This window comes from Dipodomys merriami, unplaced genomic scaffold, assembly GCF_024711535.1.
Source record: "Dipodomys merriami isolate MVZ:Mamm:240054 unplaced genomic scaffold, mDipMer1.0.p SCAF_72, whole genome shotgun sequence".
Classification (NCBI taxonomy): domain Eukaryota; kingdom Metazoa; phylum Chordata; class Mammalia; order Rodentia; family Heteromyidae; genus Dipodomys; species Dipodomys merriami.
In genome coordinates, this window is record NW_027206313.1 from 6,862,323 (window position 1) to 6,889,282 (window position 26,960).

At 41.2% G+C, this 26,960-nt stretch overlaps 1 protein-coding gene across 2 annotated transcripts in view; it reads right to left on the reverse strand.

The window, feature by feature from the left end:
* The window catches only part of LOC138818159 (E3 ubiquitin-protein ligase MARCHF3), a 153,218-nt gene that overhangs the window by 39,863 nt on the left and 86,395 nt on the right, over nucleotides 1-26,960 (reverse strand). For both annotated transcript variants that reach the window (XM_070009088.1, XM_070009087.1), the window contains exon 2: nucleotides 3,619-3,862. In XM_070009088.1, the coding sequence (XP_069865189.1) occupies nucleotides 3,619-3,806 (188 nt within the window). In that variant the 5' untranslated portion in view covers nucleotides 3,807-3,862. The remainder of the gene's footprint in view (nucleotides 1-3,618; nucleotides 3,863-26,960) is intronic.

Consider the following 26,960-nt stretch of genomic DNA (forward strand, 5'->3'; position numbering starts at 1 on the left):
CAAGAGAAGGAGGGGCATCTGCTTGTCACTGGGCTGTGGACCCACTACCATGTGGAAGGCCTCTGTGTCCTTTGGGCCCTCCCCAAGGCTAGCTGTTCAGAATAGATATTCGCTTTAACTTAAGGCCCTTTAGATGCTAACACTGGACTTTGGCCACGAGACTGGTGACCCTTGATAAATCAGGGTGCTTGGGCCATCTACTTTACCTATCTAAAGAAATAAGGACTAGCCAGATGTGGCTCAGGGCCAAAAGATAAATGAAAATAAGCAATTTTTTGTACTGGTCCTGTGACCTGAACTCTGGTCCAGAGCTCTGTTGCTGGGCTGTTATGCTCAAGGCTAGTACTCTACCACTTGAGCCACAGCTCCACTTCGGCTTTTTTATGTGGTTAACTAGAGATAGATGTCTCATAGATGTTCCTGCCTGAACTGTCTTGAACCGTGATCTTCAGATGTCAGCCTCCTGAGTAGCTAGGATTATAGGCATGAGTCACCAGTGCCTGGCTTGCAATGCATTGATTTTTCACCTTGAACATAAATAAGGCTTAGGTAAAGTGCCAACAAAAAATAGAAGTAGCTCCTTATTATTAAGAATAGAAGTTCTACCTGGCCATCAGTGGCCCATTCCTGTAATCCTAGCTACTCAGGAGGCTGAGATCTGAAGATCACAGTTCAAAGACAATCCAGGTAGGAAAATCTGTGTGTCTCTTATCTCCAATGAACCACAAAAAAGCCAAACTGGAGCTGTGGCTCAAGTGGTAAAGTGCTAGCCTTGAGCACAAAGAGGCTCAGGGACAGCACCCAGAGCCTGAGTTCAAGCCCTAGGACTAGCAAAAGAAAAAAAAAAAGGACACAACTTCTTTTGAAAGGACACCAATTGTAGTTTCTAGACAAAATGTATCTCTTCAACAAGGCTAGGGCACTTGTATACCGAAAGGTTCTTTTCATTTCTCCTTTCAATACTGTGGAGAATAAGAGCAAGAAATTGAACCTAGCAACCAACCCTGGAGCCACCACACAGAGCTGCAAACTGAGTCAGGCACAAAGCTGGGACTTTGAGCCTTTGGAAGTGCTTTCTGGGATGCTAAAGTGTCTATACTGAAAGTGAAAAGTGAATATGTACAACTCTAGTCTTACTACATTTAGGGTTCTGATTTTGAAAAAAAAAACAATTCTTGTACATTTCATAAAGGCAAATAGTATAACTAACTGTTTCCAGTGCAGGCCCTTCCACCCACTGCCTGACTCATATCCCAGCTCTGAGACTTATCTGCTGGCTAACTTTGGGTAAGCAACTTCACCTCCCTGCACCTTCAGTCTCTTAATCTCTAAAATGAGTACAAAGAATGATGCCTTCCCGATTGTGACTGTGAGGATGAGTAAAGATAGTTCAGATCAGAAGTTTAGAATAGGGATCTGCACATAGCAAATGCCTTGTTAATGTTAGCTAGTGTCACTTGTGGAAAGACTCAGACCAGGGAAGGTCAAATAACAGGACCCTCACCACACAACGTCCATGGTCCATGGAAGGATCCAACTGACATAGAAGCTCTACCTCTCAATGACTACTGGGTCCTTTAGAAGACTATCCTCCTCTCGACTGACATCTTTCTATGTTGCTTGTATTATCCTTTGCTGAACGTTAGAGTGCGTGTGTGTGTGAGTGTGTGTGTGCGTGTGCGCGCGCACACATGCTGGTCCTCAGGTATGAACTCAGGGCCTACACACTTTCCTTGAGCTTCTTTTGCTCAAGGCTAGCGCTCTACCACTTGAGTCACAGCTCCACTTCTGGCTTTACTGACAGTTTATTGGACATAAGTCTCATACTTTTTCCTGCTAGGGCTGGCTTTGAACTATGATCCTCAGATCTCAGCCTCCTGAGTAGCTAGGAATATAGACATGAGCCACTGGTGCCCAGCAGAATGTTAAAGTATGATCACGACCATCCTAAGATCAGCTTCCTCATACATCTACTCTCTTTTCTCCTCATATCCCTGAAAGATTACAATGACTTAGGTTCTTGACCCATCACTTTCTTTAACACTATCTCTGATCCACATGGAAACACTGCTGTTTCCCAGATGCCAGCTAGAATGTTCCTCAGATCGAGTGAAGGTTAGAATGGAATTAATATAAAGGATTTCCCTCCCACTTGTCCCCAAAGACCCACTCATGCTCAAGGCAGGGAAAGAAATGGACAGAGTTGACTTTTTTCCTCTGGGCCTTCTTCATTTGCTTTGAGCCAAACATACATATGAGAAAATCTGCAACATTGTGCTGCACATTACTAAGTAGTAAGACAGCCAGTAAAAAATGCCCAATAGACAGACAGACAGAGACAGACATTGAATCACAGGTCTTGGTCAGTTCAACCCAGCCTGGACTTCCTGATCACCCAAGGTGACTGATGGCTGCTAGGGTACTCGGTGCACACAAGTCATCCAATCTCATAGTGATGTTCACCACCTCACTGTGCTCCAAGTCCTAACTGTGAGAAGTACTCTAGAAGTGAGAAATATATATTTTACATTATTTTCTCTTTTTCTTTTGTGGAATCCACATGGATATTAAATAGCAGGCATGTAGACACTATTTACAGTGTATCTAGCTAGGATTCCATGTCTAAAGGCCATCATAGACATCTGATGCCGCCAGTAGGCTTGCTACAGGCACCTGTGGGGAACCTGAGGGCCTATGTCTGTACAAGAGCAACTAACTGACCACTCACACTTAGGTAAGTGGTCAAAGTGTCCTCTTTTCAGGGCCAGAAGTTTCAGCGCTGACACTTAGAGGCAAGTCTGGTAGTGATACAAATGTTAAATTCATAGGTCAAGAGTCCCATTTACTACTTCTGAAAGAAAGCTGGAGAGGCCAAGGAACAACTATTAGCTTGGCAGCCTACAGCTTGCAGGCTACTACTGGGCCACAGAGGCATAAGATTATGATGACTCCCAGGAACCAAGTGGTCTCTAAGCCATGCAGAGCTTCCATTCATCTGCTTTGTTCATCACATAGGAGAAAAAGTGGAAGTTTTGATGATCACTTTTGGAGTATGTGTGAAGAGCTACAGATGGGAGGTAGTCACAGAAAGTGGAGGAGGGGACAACAGATGCTGCCTTCTTTGAAAGGAAACCTGTCTGGGGAAGTGGCCCCCACCGTACATCCAGTGGGTGATGCTGAGCAACATGCACACTAGAATGCCATTTCAAAAGTTCTGCCACAAATCCAACCACTTTCACTTAGTTGTCTGAAAGCAGGTGCCTTCTCATTCTAGTCTAACAAAGGGCTACTTCTGTTAGCTACTGGAGACAAGTGTTATTACCATAGTAACGTCACAATAACAAATGTAAAGCAAGTAACCCCACTTGAGAGATCCTTCTCCAAATGGCTCTCTGCAAGGGTGACTTCAAGCAAAATACTCAACAGTGTGAATTTAGCTTTATGCCCTATTGCTATAGAAATGGTGACGACAGGACCTATGTACCCTTTCTTCCCCCAGAGTCCCCTCTCATCTGACACAAAGACCTGAGCATTAATTGAATTCCCTTTGGCATTTTCCATCTGACAAAGAGTTCTCTGGATCAATTATAGATTCATTTATTTCAAACGTGGTACTACCTCTGGGTGGCAAGAGTCCGCACTACTGTTGACAGCAACTGCCCGTCCTTGGCTGAAACTTGCATGACATACTGTGGCTGCCCATTCACGAGGCTGCCACAATCCTCCACGGTCTTCACCACAGGCGCAGCTGAGCTGGTGCAATCTGGCAGGACCTCAGGCAGGTGACTGCAGCGGCTGGTTGTCATGGCAACCGACAGCAATTACTCTGCTAATGGCTTCCACATTCATAGAGGATTTCCATCTGAGAGAAATCAGAAAATAGTTTACTTGGGTAGGGTGGTTAATAGAAGGAGGAGAATAATAGGCCACTAGCATCGTGGTATTATTATTTAATAAAAATATTGGGGTAGCTCAGATGTATCACATTATCTTGTTATCATTTACGACAAGCATGTATGCACATGCCTGCCCGACACACGTGCCTGCACCCCACAAGAAACAGAGGATGTGATGCTGAACAGACAGCAGACATGACTGTAAGCATTCAGGAGCCCTGCTTTCTATGAAGGATGGAAGGCCGGCTCTGAGGCCTAAATCTAAAGAGAAGACAGTAGTTCTTGCTGCACCAGAGAAGCAATATGTCTTTGTTGACACTCTGTGAAAGTTACTAGAGTTCTTATTAAAACAGTTTACAACTATTTTTTTCGTGTAAGCAATTTATTCTCCATGCAGCTTCATTCTGACATACTGGGATTAAAAACAGGGAGAGAGAAAGCAAGGACTTGGCCAAGAGGCATATTCTAGGGAAAACCTGCCAAACACATATCAATCAATTATTGTCCCACCTTTCTGAATTTTGCCTTGTGTCTCATAGTACAATTACTACTGAACACCTCCTGAAAACAAACTTCCTCTAAAAAGTTAACCCCTGTCTTAAACGGTCACTCATGAAATGATCAGTTACTGAGGTTTGAACTCAGAGCTTTGCACTTGTTAGGCAAGTGCTCTACCACCTAACCACACACCCAATCCTATTTTTTTTTCTTCAAATGGACATTAAAACAAATACAGTGGCATTGAATTTTATACTGGTTTGTATACTACCTAAAATCCAAGAGTACTCACATCATCATAAGGAAACATGAAAGAGAATGTTAGAAAGTGACAAATGAGATCTCTATTACCAATTACAAATAATCTATTCTCACTGATCATGGCCTTAACATCCCTGATAGACTCTATCATATAAACTTGAAGGAACTCTGTTCTTTTGTTTGGGGGGGGGCCCTGTTGTGGGGCCTGAACTCTGGGCTTGGGCACTGTCCCTCAGCTCTTCAGCTCAAGGCTAGTGCTCTACCACTTGAGCCACAGTGCCACTTCTGGCTTTTTTCTTTTTTTGCTTATGTGGTGCTGAGGAATTGAACCCAGGGCCTTAGGCATGCAAGGCAAGCACTCTACCACTGAGCCACCTTCCCAGCCCCGGAACTCTGTTCTTGATCTGTGTGGTACATAGGTAGCTAGTGACCTCAAATGCAAAGCCTTAAGACCCACTAAAGAAAGGAACCCCACTGTATCCAACAGTAGGTGGGTCAGTGTGTGATGCATAAGAAATAAAAACTTTTGAAGAAACTTGTGTCCAAAGGTGAGCCAATAGAGCCCTCAGGTTCTTTCTACCAGTCTTTTCACCTCAAGCTCCACAGGGCCTGGGCAAGGTTGGCAGTGTCAGGATTGGCTGATAGGTTAATGGCTTGAATTCATGTGACTAGTAGCATGGGTAGTCAATGCCCCAGTCAAAGTAAATTAAGACAACCTTGTCTTCCCTTACTCCCCACTCCAAGACGATATATATATATATTTTTTTGGGTGTCCGGTTGTGGGGCCTGAACTCTGGGCCTGGGCGCTGTCCCTCAGCTCTTCAGCTCAAGGCTAGCACTCTACCACTTGAGCCACAGCGCCACTTCCGGCTTTTTTCTTTTTGTTTATGTGGTGCTGAGGAGTCGAACCCAGGGCCTCAGGCATGCAAGGCAAGCGCTCTACCACTGAGCCACCTTCCCAGCCCTCCAAGACGATATTTAGGACTTCTCATTTGTTTCCTCCCACATTTTTGTCTCTATGTATTACATTTGACTTGATCTAGAATAGTCTGGAAAACAGGACAACTTCTGTCATGATGTACATCACACGGGCATTCTCAGTTCAGTACTTTTCAAGTCAGTGTTTCCAGGTGAACCTGAGTATACAGTTTCCTTCTTGTCAAGCACACGCTGAGCTGGCATGGTGTCCTGAGACAAGTGAACGTAATCATCATCCCCTCCTTGCTGCTGAGATGTCTCCTTGCTGTAAAGATATCTAGCTGGCCTGCATCCAGAAGCCTCTCTTTCCCACATGCTTCGTGGCCACAAGTCCACACGGGTTGGGCAAATGTCTCTACCCAGTAGCCCTCTGGAACCCACAGTGGGAAGAGACCTTGCATACGGGGCTCTGCTCCATAATGAGACATGCAGCACAGGCAGGGGCAGTTCCACCCATGCTATTTTACTACGCTAGTATTGAATATTCAAAGAAACACAGACACAGAGGTGGCTGGTACACAGGGTACAGTTTTGTTTTTTAAATAAGATCTGTTGCTTTATTGTACCTTACAAATGAGAGAAATGAACATCATAGAAAGAAAACAATAAAACTCACTGAGATAATCGCTATATATATGTATACATTTGGGTCGATTAAAAATGTCTTTTGGGCAGAATCGGCAGGGTAGAGTGTGTAGCTAGGATCAGAGTCCTTTCTTTTTTCCTCTTTTAAACAGAGTGAAAGTAGCTCTCAGGCCAGGAAACAAAAGGATATTAAGAGATGATCCTCTTCTAAAACTGTGTAAGTCCCTCCTCTAGCCTATGCTGACAAAACCCCATTGACATGATTTTAAATTCTCATAATGCCTCCCAGCCACAAAGTGCAGCTTCCTGGCACAGCTCTCTTGCTTCACAAGGCAGTCATAGATAAAGAGCCAGGGGTGTGTTGGCAGGAAAAGCAGACACAGTGACCTTCTTGCCTCATGGAATCATTATGTCTGGATGCACTCTGAGAATCTATTTTCGGGTTTTGTATAACTCAGCTCAGAGGGCCAGAAGCTTCCTCCCTATGCTAGATGGAACCGCAGGGGGCTGGGAGAGGGAAGGGGTGTGAACTGGGAGGGGTGTGGTGTGTCAATGGAACCAGGCTCTCCGGCGGTAGGCAACACCGCTTGGGCACATTTGCTCACTTACATTAGGTCCTCATCAAAGAAAGTCTAAATGTGTGATCTAAATCCACAATAAAATGCCCTTAAAATGTTCTAAAAGCAGAGCCGCCTTTAGGCTCATTTCATATCTGTAATTTCCCTTCTAGATGATGCACTTCATTTCACAAGCAAAGGGGTATCATCAGCTACCTGATCTCTCATTCTCTTTGCAGAGGGTACTGAGCACTGAGTTAGACAAAAAGGGACACAAGGTCCTGGACGAGTGGCTCAGTGATAGTGTTTGCCTAGCAAGAACAAGGCCATGAGTCCAAACCCTAGTATTGCCAAAAAATAAAAAATAAAAAAAATACGTCAAAGGGGACAAAAGAAACTCACCCCTTCTCCTCCAAGCTATCTAGCTCCTCTTGTGCCATCTCTGCAGAAGCTTGTACCCAAGAGCCTTTAAGCCCTCACTCAACCTAGGACCAAGCTGAATGATATTCCTTCCAATCCAATCCTGCCTGAAGAACACACCAGACATCTTCTATATACCACACACTAGAATATATTATTATTGTTGTTATTATTATTATTTTGGTTGGTTGTGAGGCTTGAACTCTGGGCTTGGGCATGTCCCTGTGCTCTTCAGCTCAAGGCCAGCTCTCTACCACTTGAGCCACAGCACCACTTCCAGATTTCTAGTGGTTTATAAGAGTCTCATGGCCTTTCTTCCCAGGGCAGGCTTTGAACCCTGACCCTCAGATCTCAGCTTCCTGAGTAGCTAGGATTACAGGCGTGAACCACCAGCACTAGAATACCTTTGACATACAAAGAGTGGTGTGTCAGCACTGAGTCCCAACCATCCTAAAAGAATACTGTGAATTAACAATGGGGTGGTAGGGATTACCCAGAGCATGGGCATGCTTGATCAGTGTAAGGATGGCTGAGTTGGTCCAGTTTCTCAGGATGGATCAAGTCATCTTCTCAAGGAGAAGAGGAGGGGAAGAAGCTCATTATATCCTGATCTTGGTGAGAAGGAAGGCCAGAAGCTGAGATGTAGGGATGGGGAAGACAGGAGTGGACCTGCAGACTGGATACACCAATTGGCATGCATATGTTGCACATAGGGCAGTGACAAATGGCCCCTTGCATTTCTGTGTCTTGTTCAGAGCCACCTGGGAAAACAGCAGGCTGTTGTCTTGGACGCTACAAGGACTGCTAGTTTGTAGCCTGGTATTGTTCTTCCACTGATCTTTCTCCAAAAATTTCAAGCACCTTTTTTTTTTTTTAAAATTGTTTTCTTATTAATATCAGTACACTTCTCCAGGAAAAGTAGCTTCCTCATTCATCCAAGAATTCCTCTCCCCAAGATTTCTCAGGACAAAGACACAGTGCTGGCAGACAGTAGAATAAATACAAACTTGATGTATCAAATCACAGCAGTAGGAAAGGTTCTGTGTTGGCTGAGTTTGATACCCTGTATAATTTCTTTCTCAAGCTGAGAATAAATCATGATTTGACATTGGCCAAACTCAGATTGCACACAGTGGGAAGAGGCGGAGCTGGTGGAACAGAAGGAGACAGTGAAAAGAGAAGAGGTGGCTAAATTAAAGACAGCCTGATTAGAGAACTGTTAAAGTAAAAAAGCCTGTCTGTCAAACTGCGACTCAGGAAAAGGACAGAATACAGATTTTAAAAAAGGGGGAGACCAACCTAATCTGCAGGTAATGATTGAGTTTCTGGAACAGTCATCCATTGGTAAGTGATCTCCATGAGAACATGGCTGGCATGATGAGGCTAGGTTCTCAGAACACAGGGGAATGGATGTAGATGTGTAGGAAAGCACATCTTTCTCACCTCTTCAATCCGTGTCAGCAGTCTACCAGCTGCGACCCTCTGCTAAACCTCCCTGAAGATAATAGAGTTAGGAAAAGGGCTCCGTTCTTCGAGACACAACACGTAAACCTTTGCGCTGGCTCACTAGCCCTACTGAAGTGAAGTCATTCGGCCTCTCAGACTGTCCTGATTATATGAAATTAAGGTATTATATTTCCTGAGCCACGTTACCTGGTTGGTTGTACAGCTTAAAATGTTTTAAAGTAAGTTTTTCCATTCTATAGCATAGTACCTAAGGCTAAGAAACTTTAAAAACAAAAAGAGATGTTTATGGAACTCGTAGTGTTGGAGGATGGAAGTACAGATAGTACGGCCCTGGTCTCATGAGGGCTTCTGAGGTATTCTGGTGGGAATCCATGCAGGAGACAGAGATCACACAGACAGGAAAAACCAGAGCTCTTTTAGAGCTCAAGCTCCCAGGAGAATCAGCTGGGACCTTACAAAACTTCCTTGCTGTCTCTAGAAGGCGGTATCACCAGTGACCTGATCACCTCCCACTAGGATCCATTTCTTCTTCATAACCACCCCCCTCCCCACACCTTCTTCTGATATTGAAACTTGAATTCAGGACTTTGCATTTGGCAGACTCTCTACTGTTTGAGTCATGCCAAAGCCCTTTGTTGCTTTAATTATTTTTTCATGTAGGTCTCCTATTTTTGCCCAGGGCCTACCTCAGATTGCAATCCCCCTATCTACAACTTCTCAAGTAGCTGAGATGACAAGCACATGCACTACACCTGGCTTATTGATAACACGGGGTCTTGCTAACAATTTTTCCTGCAATGGGCTTGTACCATGATCATCCTGATCACTACTTCCCAAGTAGCTAGGATTATTGGCTACACTACTTAAAGGTTTGAATAACACATTGAATGCCTCATTGGAGACCAAGTTTCTATTAGGGATGAACGACATCTAAACCACAGCATAAAATAATACATATGACCATGCTTTTTAGGTTCCATATATCTAATTTGTGTGTGTGTGTGTTTTTTTTTTTGGTGGTCATGGGACTTGAACTCTGGGCTTGGGTGCTGTCCCTGTGCTCTTCAGCTCAAGGCAAACACTCTACCACTTGAGCCACAGCACCACTTCCAGTTTTCTGGTGGTTTTTGGAGATAGGAGTCTCAAGGACTTTCCTGCCCAGGCTGGCTTTGAACCCTGATCCTCAGATCTCAGCTTCCTGAGTAGTTAGGATTATAGGCATGAGCCACCAGCCCCCGGCTTCTAGTTTGTGTTTTATATCCTTGTTCTTTTTCTAGTTTAGGTCACATTGCTAACTTTGGAATATGTGTGCTGGTAGTAGGGCCTGAACTCAGGTCCTTGAGCTGTCACTTGGAGGCTTGCTTGCTCCCCAGTGATACTTCATCATTTGAATTTCTTTCCTTTTCTCTTTCCTCTCCCCTCCCCTTTTCTCCCCTCCCCTTTTCTTTCCTCTCCTTTACTTTCTTTCTTTTCTTTCCTTTTTTTTTTGGTCCAAGACTGGAATTAGAGCTCTCGATTCGACACTTTTGCTCATTGTCTGATGTCTGACCACCTCAGCCATGTCTCCAACTCCTCACTGTTCCTTTAAATACTTCTGGTAAAAATGGTTTTGCTTCTATGCCTTTTGGCTCCAACCAAGTGTACAAAATCTTTCAAGAACTTGTTAAATATTTTTAAGAGCTTTTTGTATAGGGCCCAGCTAGCTCAAAATTCTACTTTATTTCCTAAGGAAAAGTACAAGCCACCAAAGGAACTGGAATACAGAGATGGGAAGGCCTAGCATCTGTGCCTTTGGTAGTTCAGGGGAAGGAAACGGGGCCCTAAGTTGGAGGATATCAATGAGAAACCACCTTTTGGCTCCCACACTGTTCTTCATCATTAACACTGGTTCAGGACCCAGAAGCCTGACCTTTGCATGAGCCAATCTGCTTCAGACATAGGCTTTTCTTCCAGGGGCTGCATGCTCAGGGAACACAGCCTCCAGCCTCCTCTAATGAGATCAACGAGTGGGTAACACAAGCCAGTTAGTGAATGAAATCGGAAAAAATAGCAATAATGGCCTGTCCAGGAACCTTCCTCTTCTTCCAGTTAGCTTTGCAGACTACGAATTCTAAGAGCAGTCTCTGAGAACAGGAGTGGTCTTTGATAGAACATTTTCCTGGCTCTTCGGGCATGTTAAAACCAGACAGTGCACTGCATGGCTGATGAGCTCAGAGGATCTTGAATGTTTAGAGCACATGAGGAGAGATAGGATATCATACAGTGACCTTTCTTTCCAATGAAAATGGAGAAAATGACTAATTTCAAAGCCATTAGCATGTAAAAGCTGCCTATTTCTTTTGAGAACAGGACACAAAGGCTCTCCAAGGAGATTGCTGGGACATGATTACCAGCAACACAGTAGTTTCCAAAAACACGCCAAGGAGTCTATTCACTGAGAGTGTGTAGTTAAAAAGTAGCTGCTTCATTAAACCTAAATAGCCATGGCAGGGCTGTGCTTACAGACCCACGCTTCCAAATTACACATTTTTTTTTTGGATGCTTCACTGACTTCATTATGTAGAGCACAAAGTTTGTCATTCCAAATCAAGTGACCATCTAACTCTTTATAAACATGTCTATCAGAAACTTGATGTGTCTGTAGAGAGAAACATTGGCTGACCCAATGATTTTTTTCTTTACAAAAAGAGACTTTCTATTTTCTGTTATGTAGAGAGCACAGTAAGCAGGTGAAATGTCTGTTTCTGAGTATGAAGGAGGCTTTGCTTGGGGGTGGGGAGGGAAAACAGCTCTTGAGATGTGGAAATCTGAACAAGGAACCACGGGGAAGAAGAAATCAGACTAGCATCAGACAAGATAGAAACTGTGGCACTTACTTAACATTGTTCTACTGTCCTAGTTGAAAGTTAGATTCAATTATTTATCTTTTCCTATCCATGTAATTAATGCTGATTCTAGCCACAAGAGGTACCAGAGATATCAGATAAATCTTTTTTTTTCTCATTTAAAATCATTATATTTTCTCTTCATCCAGGTTAAAAAAAAAATCTCATTCTGCTGAAGGCAAACCAAACACCAATTATCATATTTATATGTATTTTTCCCCCGAAGAAGTTCTCATGAAATTAATTCAGATTTTGGAGGCTGTCCATTTTTGCCATTTAAATTTAATTAGATAGATGAAAATGACAATTAAAAATTCCCACAGCAATCCCGTGTGTTCAAAGACACAGCAATAGCTGAATTACACTTGTAAATAACAACTAGTTCTTACAGATTGAGCCCCGCTGAGCTGGTGAAGTGGTGGGGAAGTAGGGTTCATGGATGGGTTCTGGGGGTACAGATGAAAGTTTACACATCATCTTAAAAAGACAGCAAGGGAAAATATGTAATGGTGGTTCATGCCTGTAATCTTAGCTATCTGAAGATCGCAGTTCAAAATCAGCCCAGGCAGAAAAGTTTATGAGATGTTCCTCTAATTCACCACCCAAAACCCAGAAGTGATAAGAGCACCAGCTTTCATCTGAAAAACTAAAGAGAGTACTCTGGCCTTGAATTCAAGCTCCAGTATCAAGGCGTGCACGCGCGCGCACACACACACACACAGAGCAAGATGCCTCATACCTGCAATCCTAGCTACTTGGGAGGATTCTGTGATGTGAGGATCCAGGTTTAAAACCAGTCCAAGTAGATAAATCCAAGATTCCTATCTCCAATGAACTGGCAAAATGCCAGAAGTAGGTGCATGGTTTAAGTGGTTGAGTGCCAGCTTTGAGTGGGAAAGCCAATTTAGATCTCAGGGCCATGAGTCACCACCCCCTAGCCTCAGAAAGGGAGCAGGCAAAACAGAATAAGATATTCTTTGGTTATTAACAGGAGAGGAAAAACAAAAGTGTAGCCTTCAAATGATATTTGGAGAGCCCAATGCTAAACAGCCCAGCTACAGAATGACTAAAACACACTCTAAACTGGAAGTTTCTAATTTGTTGCTAGGTTCATGCATATGTTCTATTAGCATGCCAGTGAATGACTACCATTGGTGATTGGGAATTTCTTAGTAACTTTAACCCCATTTCCCTCTGCAGGGCAGCTAAGCGTTAGTGGTACACACATGCTTACCTTCAGCATCCCTCACACCAAGAGAAAGCCAAGTGCTTAGGCTTTCTCTGTTCCCTGTTCCTCTGAAGCCATGAGGATGGTTGTAAGCTTGTCCCTTGGCAGGCCAGCACCCAAATTCTGCATTCCACTAGAGGATGGTGGCTTGTGGCCTGGATATTCCCTGAAATACTTATGAACTCACAAGTATCAGTGAGAAGTGTAGCTGCACTGCCCTCCATCTGCACACAAGGACCACCACACTGCTCAGCTTGCCAAGGAACATTAAGGCAAATGCAGAGCGAAGACCTCTTTGGATTCTGCTTTTTTAGCATTGACCTTGGCATTAAAGAAATGGACTCCCTACTACAATGCATCACATTGCTAAAAGTCCCCAAGCACCACTGTTTTTCATACACAGTTGAGACAACCTATCTGAGTCTCTGGGTGTCACCACATTGCCTTTTTAAAGGTCTGGCGTTAGACTCAGGTTCTCTGGGAGTCTTTGAGGGGAGAGGAGACAGAGAGGTTGGCTCTGGACCAGGGAGATCTAGCTTTGAACTGCCATTCATCTACTTAGGAATTCAAGGAAATTGTGTGACATAGAGTCCATTCCTCCCTGATCCTAAGGACATGTGTTCCTAGCACACAGAGGGCTCTGGGCAATGGTGATACTCAAGACCATAGAACAACAGTCATCTCACACAGTGGAAGCTAGGCCATGGAGAAAGTGGTTTCCCCAGATCTCGCCTCTTGGTCCATTCACATAGCCTCTGCTTTTCTGCCCTGCTGTGGTCCCAGGCAAGCAAATGGTCAGGGGTGCAGATCCGACATCTTCTTTGACAGTCATATAAACAAAGGTAAAAAATCTAAGATAAACCCTAGAGAATTATGATTATGATTATTGTGCCTTAGGGACTGTTCCCTCTGAAGTTCACATAAAACCTACAGATTCTTTCTCATTGGTTCCCCCAAATGGGTCCAGTTTTATGAAATGCAAGAATAAAGAAACACACAGCTAAGGACGCAGTTACCTGAGATCACTTTATCACTTAACCACTTCAGTTTGTTTCCTGGATTCTTGTGAACCATGAAATTAGCCAATAGGATCTTTTGACTTGATTACTATTCTTATTTCCTACCTACTTCAACTCAAAGTACTTTGCTAATCTCTTCAAAAGAACGTCTAGAACATTATTTTCCTAACTGGAGCACACATTGCTCCTGCACGTGCTCTTGGTCAGCCTTACCTGCACCCAATTCTGACCTTAGCACCTGCATCTAAGCACTTGAATGTTCAGTGCTGGGTGGCCTCTTCTAGCCCCACCTGTGGAGTGCTGATTCCACCTGACCTTTTTCAGCATGAGGATCAGCCTGCTTTCTCCCTATCCTCCATGAAAGTCAAGCATGGAAGCCTATTAGAAATGTCCAAACCCATCAACCTACACAGAGGGCTCTTTGCCCATCAGAGGGTCTTCAGAAGTCCCTTAGTTCAACACAATAAATGTCCTGAATCAAATATCCAGTCTGTTCCTTTCTCTGTATAACCCACTCTGCCAAAAATAATTTTATATGGACACCAGATTACATAATAATTGAAGACAAACAACTAAATAACACACTGAGGGTTATACTTTTTGATTTTTATCTGACTCGTTTTTCTTCAGAACAGACACAAAATTACACTCTTAATGGCAATAGTGTAAGTGTATTTTTCTATTTTCATAGCACTATTCATTTTCCATTTTCAAAATGCCTAATAAATACAGTAGGTCTTTACTGCCTTACAGGGTGAAAAGAACAGTTTTACTCCCATTTGCTTTATGGGCTTAAAACCTCTAGCGTGTCACAAATTAACACAATGTTCCTGAGGATAGTGTTTTATTCTGGAGTCTCCAATTTCACTATTAAATGTGAAAAACACATGTAGCTAGATAAGTCCCTAGAGACCAGCCAGTGCACACTGCCGAAGAAAGCAAGTTATTCTAGCTAAGCTCAGCACTAGCTTTACCACTGGAGACCGTCTCCCAAATTCTCCGCCAACTGCCTGATGCGAAGCAATGACTTGGTTTCTAGTTACTTTCCTGCAAAGCCAACAGAATAGTTTAACTTTTTAATGAAGGAAATCTTAAGAAAAATAAGTAAACCAGGTGGTGTAGGGGCATGCACCTGTTAGTCTGAACTACAGGGGGGAAGCCCAGAGAGATTACAATCTAAAGCTGCCCCTGGACAGGAACTGGATATTCTATTTGAAACAAACAAACCAAATCAAGCCAAAACAACAACAGAAAACTAAAGCAAAATGGACTGGAAGCATGACTCAGTAGTAGAGCACTTGCCTAGCTAGCATGATGCTTTGAGTTTAAGTACTACCAAGAAAAAGTTTTTTAAAAGAATCCAAAATTTGTGGCTGGGAAGGTGGCTCAGTGGTAGAGTGCTTGCCTCACATGCATGAGGCCCAGGGTTCGATTCCTCAGCACCATATAAACAGAAAAAGCCAGAAGTGGAGCTGTGGCTCAAGTGGTAGAGCGCTAGCCTTGAGCTGAAGAGCTGAGGGAGAGCGCCCAGGCCCAGAGTTCAAACCCCACGACCAAAAAAAAAAAAAAAAAAAAAAAAGGAATAATCAGGTAATAACTATTTTGGTCATAGTTCCTATCTTGTCTGTAAGCAAGGAGATGCCTAATATCATCCCTGAGAAAGATTTGCTCTTCTTTTCCTTCATATGCTATCATAAGAATGTTAAATAGAATATTGTAGAAAATCCACATATATCAGATTCCAATGTAGAAATTGAATCAAGATTTTGTCACTTTGTTTTAGCTTTCTTCCTTTCCTCCATTCTTTTTTCTCCTTTCTCTATCTCCTTCCTTTTTATCTTTCCAATTAAGAATGTCTGAGCAAATCCTAGGAATTATGTTATTTTACCCCTTCAGTGTGAATAAAAAAATATGATCAATTCTTAAGTCACCACAGAGCCATTATTCTACCTAACAAATTTAATAATGTTTCATTATTATTGAATCCCTAGATCCTCAACTGCCCTTAAAAAGTCCTTTATGATTAGTTTGTTTACGTGGCTCAAGTTGTACATATCACATTTGGATTTATGTATTCTAAGTCTCTCTTATCCATGTACAGCACCTCCCTTTCTTTCTATACCTTCTTCCCTTGTCATGTTGAAGTTGTTTCTACACAGCTCCTCTAGAGCCCTGTCCCAATGTCTACTTTCTTAATTTGGTCCTTTTCTTGTGGTACTATTTACTTGTTCTTCTATCCCCTATATTTTCTAGAACTATATGGATTTGATGAGCTTCAAGTTCAAGTTGGGCAGTGAAGAATTCATGGATGGTGCTGTGTGCTTTAGAGTATACCAACATATAATGCAAGTAATGTATAGCTACCCCCATTTTATTGGGCTTGGGGCCTTTCTATTCATGTATTTCTATAGGCCTAGTGATTGCATCTGTGATGACAGCTGCCTGAATTACTTACTTTATTTGTGGCTACATACATATGCTTTTCCAATGATAACTTCCTTGCCCCAGTTAGTGTCAGAATTATTTTGCGAAGCATTCCTTCACCAATTGTACAACTTGGTTGTCCTGAATTACAATTTACATACAAAAATCATGATTTCCACTTAACTCTTTTCCATGATTGATAAAATTGAGAGGAAAGGATTCATCCAAAAGTATATAAAACTGGATGGGTGGATTCTAGGGATGCAAATTAAGGTGATAATATAGTCTCTTCCATCTCGTTACTCTCCTCCTCCTTTTGGCAATACTGAGAGTTGAATCTGGGGTCTTGAAGTTGCTTGGCAGGTGCTCTATCGGTTGAGCTCTGCCCCTAGCCCTTTTCAGTACTCTTAGGTGGAAGACCCTCACCAGTTTGGGTGTCTAAGACACTTGTCCTCATGGGTGACAGTCTTCCCTTCTTCACACTCCTGTACATAGAGGCTTTCTGTGTTTACGGATTACCATGAGACTCATTCTGAAAGATCTTTTCTTTTGCTTCCTGCTGTATAGATCATTGGTGCCTCTTGCCCCCTGTAAGGTCCCATGCTCATATTATTTATTAGATACCCCAAACAGGTAGAAGGGGTTGGACAGATCTAAGGCCTCTACAGACCACTAGTCGGTTTGTGCTTCTTAGACTTTGACTTCAATCCATTGGGAATCCATTCTTATCCAATGAAGTTTGCAGGTACCATCTTGCCATCCTATGTGAGCACCATGACACACATTGGGACAGCTTCTTCCAGGGCAAGAATATGCATGAATATGAGAACCTGTTCTTCTTCTCTCTAATAAGGGTTAAACCTTTAGGCCATCCATAGGAATTCCCCACAGATGCATTTATAAGCCTTCTTTACAGTGGACAAGTGTCTTTGAAACTGACAGAAATTTCTGTTTTACAGGGACATTTTCAGCCCATTATCATCTTGTTTTACTGACAGGCATGTGTCAGACAGACATTACAGTAGAGTGATAATGGGAAGATAATATGCTGGCTCTGTCCACATATTTCAAGGGGGAGGCATTCAAGAAACATGTGGATTTTGGGAAACCTCGACACTCTATTTCTATTCTAATGAGTGTAGAAAAGCAAAGCAGCAAGAGGAGGAAGATCAGAGAGTTAGAATTAGAGGAGACCCCTAAATGACTCTTCAGATGCCAGTGTGGGGTGGCTGGTCTAAGAAGGGCACTGATGAGGGAACATGCCATGCTGAGGTGCTTGGATGAGGTTGGAAGAGCTCTGTTCTGCCTTCACTGAAGCTCCGCGAAAGCTGCTGAGCCAAGAACTGGCAGGAAGCATCGTCTAGGACTCTGTAAGTGGAGGCCTTGGGCACATTCTGAAAAAGCACAATATTTTCTTTGGAAACAGGTGAAAGAAAAGTGTGAGCGTTCTAAATAAATGAACAAAACAATTCAGTTCTTACTGAGAATCTTTCTGAGTGGTTCTGTATTGAAAAACAGTATTGTGCTTACGAGTGGCTTTCCATGTATATTTTCAGGTCTTGACTTCTTGAGTAATGTAAACCAAACATAGCCTCACCAACACACACACATAGATATTATACAAAGCCATTCACACACACACACACACACACACACACACACATTCTTGGTAATGATAAAGGGCAGTGGGATTTAACTTAGGTACTTTACTCGCTAGGTGTCATATCCTCAACTTTTTTTTTTTTTTTTTTTAACATAAGCCAGTTTTTGGATAGGGGCTCTCACTTTCCCCTGGAGCTAGCCTTGTCTATGATCCTCCAATTTATGCCTCCTCATAGCCAGAATGGCAGGTATGTACCATCACATACAGCTATTGCTTGAAATGGGGTTTAGCTAATGTGTTTTGCTAGACTGGCCTTGAACCTCAGTCCCTCTGATCTCCACCTCCCAAGTAGTTGATATTATCTAAGTGAGCCATTATACTAAGCCTAAAGTCGTCTTTATGCTAACAATTCACCAGAAACTCTTACCATCCTAGAGATTAACTGAAATATAATCTCTACTGCAAAATTCTAATGTAAGCACAGTGGGAAGAAAGTAGGTGTCATTGTATCATGTGGAAATATTCAATCTGACTAGAATAGGAGCAGGAAAGCACCAGCTTCACTGTACTGCTGTAACAGACGTTACCTTAAAATACCTGCTTGAGAACCAGACACATGAGGTGTTTGCCACGGGGTCAATCTTGTATAAGTTATTTAACTTCTCTGTATGTAAATTTGCACAACTGTGGAAAAAGGGAAAGTGCCATCCTTACTGTCACTGAGGATTTATCTAGTGAGTGTTGGCATGGTGGTAGCTCTCATTGTCAGTATATTACATATAACTTAGGAGAGGGATTGATAAGAACCTGTGATACTGGGCTGGGGAGAGACCAGAACAAACCTGAAAACACTGGGTAAGACTGAGAACACACACCCAGCCACGTAGAAATCCTTAAGAAACTAGGTATTACCAGAAGGTGAAGTGTACAGAGAACATTAATTAACACAGCACAACTACAGTATGAAAACTGTCTTCCCTTTGCTTTTGCCTTTGAGCATAAATATTAGGTTCTAGGAAAATCCAAATGGCTCACCACAGTGCTGGGAACTTTCCTTCTATCATTCTGAAGACCAGGTACAGTTTTGGCCCCAGAGTGATGTAGCATTTAGCGAAGGTACAGAGGAATAAACAGGTCTATGATGGGTTGCATTTTTATATGACCACACAGCCTCATGCACTAGGGACTTGATTTCCAGCTGGTGGGGCTTTTGGAATGTGATTGGATCCTTAAGGAACTAACCATTACATTCATCACTAACTTGTTGGATTCATAACAGGATCACAACATTGGGAAGTGGAGAAAAACAGAAGCTGGAGGAGGGTGGGTTTTTGTGAATATCTTGCCGTTGGTTACTTTCTGTCTCCCTCTATTTCCTGTCTATAATGAGATGAAGAAGCTATTTTGTCACCTGCTGCTACCACTATCATCTTCTTCCCAAGGATATGGGGCCAACAAACCATGAGCCCTTTGAAATAATGACCTAAATACATAATTCCTTTTTTTTTAAACTTTTTTCTCTGAGGTTATCTGGTCAGAGATGTGAAGTCTGACAAATATAGACATTGTAAATCTCTGTACTTTCTTTAACAACAACAAAGCGGATCGCAAGCTGAAGTATATTCCACTTTCATCAGTTGATCCCAGTATTCACAGGGAGCAGGCACTTCCTTACCTTGCTTATTCAGTGTTTAGCACAGGGCCTGTCTGGGTGTTACTAGCTACATTAGGGTGGAATTTATGGCTTTAAAAACAAAATGGGGATATACTAAAGAGAAGGGAAACTTACAACTGACAGATATCTAGGTCATAAGAATCTGGATGCTTGAAAGGGGCGGGAATACTATTGAATCATGATCTTTATTTAAGTTCTACTGTCACGGTGACATATAATATGCATTCTGTCTGCTAGGGGAGAATGTAACCAAACTAATCTGAGATGACAGAGCATATGACGCAAACAAAGTTAGCTGATCTATCTAGCTTGCTCTCTTCATAAACTGGATTCATTTCTTAGATTTACAAATGATGATCCTGTTAAACAATGGAGTATTCTGCTGTAAATATGGTATTCTCTTCAGTATCTTTTTAGAGCTGGTAAGTGGGTTTGATGAATACAAAACTAAAGGCTGAGAGAATTAAAAGTTACACAAATAATGAAGATGAGTTCCTAGGTGAATTACCCATTATTGTAAATGTTTGGGGATATTTTCATTAAAAACAGTAAAAAGGCCATCTACAGATACTTGTGTATCTACAAGTGATTGTAAAGTCATTGTCTTTATTTCTTTGTAACTCCCATAAGCCTCTTTTATTAGTTTCAAGAAATACAATTCCAATGTGCTTCAGTAAACTGCATTTTTTAAAACCACAGAAACACACACAGTTGGTTGTTTTTTTTTTTTTAAACATGAGCAATCTTCTTTAATGGCAATGTAGTCATTGGGAAAACTAAGGCATACTTCATGGAACTTCCTTTATCTGATAGCCACTCTCTACCTTCCTTTCTTACAGTATTAGGACCTACTGCTTTTTATGAGGTTCTGGTATGTAATAGTCACTTAAAATAGTTTCTGACTTACTGTATAAATAAATGAATTCACTGCTTTTTTTTTAAAGACAGCATCTCACTACGCAGTCCCAGCTGGTTGAACTCATGTCTCTGCCTCAGTCTCCTGAGTGGAGTAGATTACAAGAATGCCACTATGCCTCACTTTGAACTCATTATGTTTTTTTAAATTTTAAAATATTTTTATTGTGATTATAAAGGTGATATACAGAGGGGAGACAGTTACATAAGTCAGGTAAAGAGTCCATTTCTTTTTGGACAATGTCACCCCTTCCCTTGCTCTCTCCCAGTTCCCCCCTCCCATCCCCACCCACAGTTGTATAGTTCATTCTCAACATAGAGTCTCGTGGGGACCACTGCTGCACTTTGAACTCATTATCTTGATAATAAATTTTCTCTCCAGATCATCACACAGTCATAAAGCTGACTTAGACATCCTGCTTAGAAATATAATACTTTGATCTGATTTTACTTTTTTCTTTATTAAAAAGTTAGTTTTTTTTAAACTTTTAGTGTATATTGGTTGCATAAAAAACATTGAGTTTACTGACATTTTCATTCATTATAAAATAGTGAGTTTATTGACATTTCCACACATGTGTATAAAGTACTCTGGTTGTATCTATCTCCCCCATTACTCTACTTAACTCCCTTCCTTTCCTATTGACATGTTTCCTATTTCCTAATAGCCACCACCTTCTAATTGCATGCCTCACCTTTTTTCTCTCTTGTCCTATCTTTTTTTACATTCCACGTAGGGAAGCACACATGTGACAATTGCTTTTCTGAGACTGGTTAACATGATGGCCCCTAGTTCCATCCATTTTCTTTTTTCTTTTTCTTTTTCTTTTTTTTTGGGTCCAGTTGTGGGGCCTGAACTCTGGGCTTGGGCGCTGTCCCTCAGCTCTTCAGCTCAAGGCTAGCACTCTACCACTGGAGTCACAGTGCCACTTCTGGCTTTTTTCTTTTTGCTTATGTAGTGCTGAGGAATCAAACCCAGGGCCTCAGGCATGCAAGACAAGCACTCTACCACTGAGCCACCCCATCCATTTTCTTCAAATGACATTATTTCATTCTTGCTAGGGCAAAAAATGTCTCATGTGTATACATATTAATTTTTTTCTATCCATTCATCCATTGATAGGCAGGCTAATTCTATAACTTGGCTATTGAGAATAGTGCTAAAATGGGTGTGCAAATATCTTTATTGTATGCTGACTTTGATTCTTTTGGACAAATATCTAGGAGTAGTATAGTAGGGATATATGATAGTTCTACTTTTAATTTTCATGAACCAATCACACTGATTTCCAGGATGGTTGCACTGATTTACATTCCTACCAATGGTAATAAGGGTTTTTTTTCTCCCATCCCTCTACCCAAATTCTCACCAACACTTGTTTTTGTTTTTTCAATGTTAGCCAGTCTGACCAGGGTGAAATGAAATCTCATTGCTGTTTTGCATTTTCCTGATGCAACTTAACTTTTAAGCAGTTTAATTACTATGTTATTAGATAGTTGTCTTTCTTCCCTTGGACATGAATGATCTTCATGTTCATTTCCAAACTTGAAATCAGTTACTTCTATGTAAAGATCATTTAGGAAAATGAATAGGCAGGTCATGAATTTGAACCATTAACTAAAAAATGCTTGCAAATATCTCTAAAACAAAGCATTTTTTAGTTTGTTCCTACTTGCTATGGGCACAGAGTTTCTTGATGTTGGCATGGAGAGTACTGTTGAAAGAAGTAAAAGAAGAAATGAATGAGTAACAGAACATGGGCCAAAAAATACTCCAGAGGCAAAGTGCTTTGCATTTCCCCATCAATCCAGGATACTTCTAAAGAGCAAAAGAGGAAGTACCATATTCTAATGGAGATATCAACCTGTCGACCAGGCCCAGGTCCCCAATTCCCTATGTGAGGTGCAGTATAAATTGAGTTGTGTTTCTAGTGCCCTGATTTAACTCATGTATTTATTTTCCCACTGGAAACAGACCAGTGGTTAGAGATGGAATGGTACCAATATTTTCATATAAAAAATATTAAGAGTGGCTGGGCTACTATGAGAGGATTTTAGAATAAAATCACCATATAGCTGTTTTTATTTGTTGTACAAGTTAATGAAGATCTGTATGTTATTTCTGAATGAAGTGAGGTAGTAGTGAACCCACTAGGAATAACTACTGCTAAAGAAAACAATTTTTGTTGTCATTCAGATAGGCAGACAGGCAAAGATGTTGGATACAGTTGTGCAGGCATGATGGGTAATTTTATGTGTCATCTTAAACTGGGCCACTAAGTACTCAGAACATTATTCCTGGTGCTACTGTGAGAGTGTTTTTAGAGGAGTGCAGTGCTCACTATTCCATTGGGTAGACTGAGTAAAGAAAATTACTCTGCCAGGAATTGAAGGCCTGAATGGAACAAAAAGGCTGAACCTTCTCTGAAGAAGAGCAAGCTCCTGCCTGCCTGTGCAACTTCCATCTGGGTCATCAACTGTTATCTAAAACATAATACTGGCTCTTCTTGTACCTTTGGCCATCTAGCCTTTCTAATAGAATATGCCATCAGCTTCTTGGCAAAAAAGCTTGTCAATTTCAAATCTTAATTGTGTGATCAAATTCTTTGTTCTATATATGTGTATAGAAGGTACATATATATGCATATATACACACATTATCCCTATGGGTTATTTTCTTGGAGAAATATGAAGAACAAACAATTTTAAAAGCATGTATAGCCTATATATGTGTGTGTACACACATATACATATAAATGTACCTGAATCATGTGTTGCTTAATGATAGGGATGTACTCTGAGAAATGTGTTGTGAAGTGATTTTTATCATTGTGTGAATATCAGAGTATAGTTATGTGAATACCATGGTCATAGTATATAACAGAGTCTTATGGAAGACATATTCTTATGGGACCACTACTGACAATTAGGTCACCAAAATGTTGTTAGGTGGCATATGACTGTACAAACACATAATTTTCAGATTCGTATATTTAAGCAGCTTCCCAATTACCCACTTGGTTCTACTCAGAGAATGGGAAGATTAATCTACACATTGTTTGATCCACATTGAGAGAATGGGTGACGGGGGTGCCGCAGACTCTTCTGAACACAGATGGTGAGCAGATGAGTGTGCACAGACACACAGTTAGGCAATATATGTCAATAGCCACAAAACAGTCCTGCCTTTCCTTTCGGGGGCCTATTTTTTAGGATATAGTATTTGAGGACTTTAATCAGAAATGCAAACAAGGACTTACATACAATCAGCCGTGCTTTTTTGTATTCTACAGAGTTCCTTTCTAGTAGCACATGATACAACTGTCCAACAGTTGGGGAGAGTATATCTATGTCATAGATTATTAGTGGGACTATTAACCTTACTTTTGTACTAAATGATCAATGGCATTGGGAAGTAGAGCATGAGGTATGTGGGGAAAAAAATGGGACATGCAAGTACTTATACTTTTAGTTTCAACTACAATTTATCAAAGAAAGATGATATATCAATTTGTGAACAGGGCTTCTCCCTAGGTAGCAAGTGATTCTTATTTTACTTTGCTTATGCCTTTTGTATTTTCTAAATTTCCTAAAATAAAATTTATTTTTATTATACATAGAAGAAAAGGTTGGACATATAACATTTTTATAGTCCTGGAGAAGCATATCGAACCACCTCCAGAGAAAACAAACAATAAATACAGAAATCAAATCTGAGCAAGTCCAACCCAAACCCAAAATGTACACGCCCTCGTCATAAATAAACTAAAAAGGATAAGAAGGGCTAAGAACTTTACAGATCTCCGGAGAGGAGGGAAATTCAACAGGCTCCCTTCACCTCAGCTTGCTCCAGGAAATAGCTGGTTTAGTGGGGAGACTCTTCTGGCCCTAGGAACACTCTGTTCTTTGCTTTAGGACCACAATCCTGTCATTCACTGCCCCCCACTTCAGCATCAAGTCATCTGGTCAGCAATATGTGAGAACGAAACTATTCTCTGAGCTATAGCAGGTGTTGTCAGAATAAAAAGAAGTGGTAAATCCACAAATTCTCCCTAGGACAGCACTGTAACAAGTAACAGTCACCAGTGGTTACCCCCTGATCCCCCAATGGCCCTCTTCCTTAGCTGATGCCAGTCACAGATGTCCAGACAAATTAAACTACTGTTTTCTCTTGTATAAACACAATGGGGCTAAATTAACATTTGGTTGATTTTTTTTTCTTTTCAGAAATATGCCGATTTAAATGAAAAACCTATATACTACAAAATAGTGATATTCTTGCTAGAGAAGACAAATTTATAAACAGGAGCTAGCTGCAATAATTTCCCAAGCTTTATAAAATACAATTTGTCATGCCTTTGTGGAATTGATACATTCCAAGTGCCTGACCAGCAATTGTACATTTAAACATGTGGTCTTCTGGGAACTGGTGGGATGGTCGTCTCTGTTTCACTAGCAGAAAATTAAAGCCAAAGGATTTGATGAGTTTTTCAAGCACCCTAAAGTTACTGGAAGACTCTGATTAATTTCCTTTTTAATCCCAATTTCTTTAATACTGGTTAAATACCACAGGCCCTGAGTCATTTTATTAGGGGGGATGATAGTGGGGTAAAAAGGAAGAGTAAGGTAAGAGGAATAAAAATAAAACACCCACCCCCAAGTTAGAATTAACCAAGATGGTCATTTCTCTAAGCAATGACCAGCATATTCCACCAAATGCCCTGAGTTTCCTAATCACTCTGAGTAAGACTACAGGTCTAAGGAAAAGGATATGTTGTTTTGATAAGATTTGGATTTCACAACAGTAAGAATTCTGGCATTTCATGCTTGGAAGACAGTGTGTCAAAGTTTTGGGATTTCATGATTCAGTCACTGATATCAGTGAGCATTGTTTTTTTTTCTATCCACATTTTACTAATTTAGAGAAGAGTATAACAGAATTCTCAGCTCTGCTGCACTGATGTCATGGAACTTCTTTTTAAAGTAGCAATCAACAGATCAAGTGAAAAAAGCAAAGCAAAGCATAACAAAACAAAGCAACAACAAAACAAGTAGGAAGAACTACTAGAAAATAAATACAATTTTAAAAAACCTTCCGGCTAACTTACTCTCTTTAGTATTCATCCCCAGAGGTACATACTTGGGTACAGCTTCTCTATCTGTGAATTATAATGCATTTTTCTAGGTATCACAACTCATTCCCTTCCCATCTTCCACAGTGATTTAATTTCTCCTGCACAGAACTACAGAACTAGAAGCAAGAGAGTTTAGGGAGCTGTCCTACTGAATTACAGAAAATTAGAAGTAGTTTGAGGGAAATAACTTCACAGGTACTTTACAACATAGAAAATGTAATATTTCCTCCATTTTGGAGAGACCAAAATATATAATTTTCCTTCATTTTTACACACAACAAGAAAAAAAATGTGGCAATCTCTTTTGAAATTTAGTCTTTGAGGGAGTGGAAGAGGAACTGGAAGATTGTCTCTCATTAATACAAATGAATCCTGTGAATATATTGGCTTTTGAACTTAAATATGGCAGTTTTACTTAGACAACATGACCATAAGCCAGGTGCCCAGTGGCTCACACCTGTAGTCCTAGCTACCCAGGAGGCTGAGATCTGAGGACTGCAGTTTGAAGCCAGCTGGGAGAGGAAAGTCTGTGAGACTCTGATCTCCAATTAAGCTCCAGAAAACAGAAGTGGCACTGTGGCTCAAAATGGTAGAGCACTAGACTTGAAATAAAAGCTCAAGCCCAGTACTAAGTTTAAGGCCCATGACTGACAAAACAACAACAAAACCCCAAAAAGAAAGCATGGCAGTAGTTTCCAGAGGGTTCTCTGTTTTGGGGTAGTAGCACTTGTGCAAGTTCATGTTACCACTGATTCAACAGGAAACATAACTTTGTAGTAGGACTGATTTTATCAGGTGACTCTCATCTTAAACATTGTTATGTGTTCACTGACAGCTCCATTCCTTGGGTATTTCTTCCCTTTTTGAAAAGGTTATGTGCATGGCGGCCACACAATCCTTCCCTTCTGCCCTTTCACTTGAAGGCCAGCCTCCCTAGGTGGCGTGAACTATGTGGCCAGGGCTGAAGAAGCTCCAGCTGTGGTTAAGTGCACTCACCACTCCCCTGGCAATGACTCATTCTTCATTTTTTTTCTCATCCTGACTCTTTCCACATCACTTGTGCTGGGTGATCAGCCTTTACCATGGCTCCTTTTGGGACAAGGCATAGTACTAAACATAAAATAGAAATCTGTAATACCTTGGTGGGACTGGAAGAAATTCCTGCTAGCACTTTTGAGATAATTCTTTTGTGATTATTAATGCCAGGGATTCTTCTGGACTAAAAATGCTTAAGCCACAAAGATAAAACTGAATAGAAAGGAAATATAAGTACTGTAGATTCTTGCTATTCACGGTAATACTCTAGAAATTGCTATAATAAATTAGTGTGAGCTCTGAGTCATTGTTCCTTGGAGAAATATGGGGTTAGGTTCCTATGAGCCCTGGCTACATTTTTTTCCATCAACCAACATAT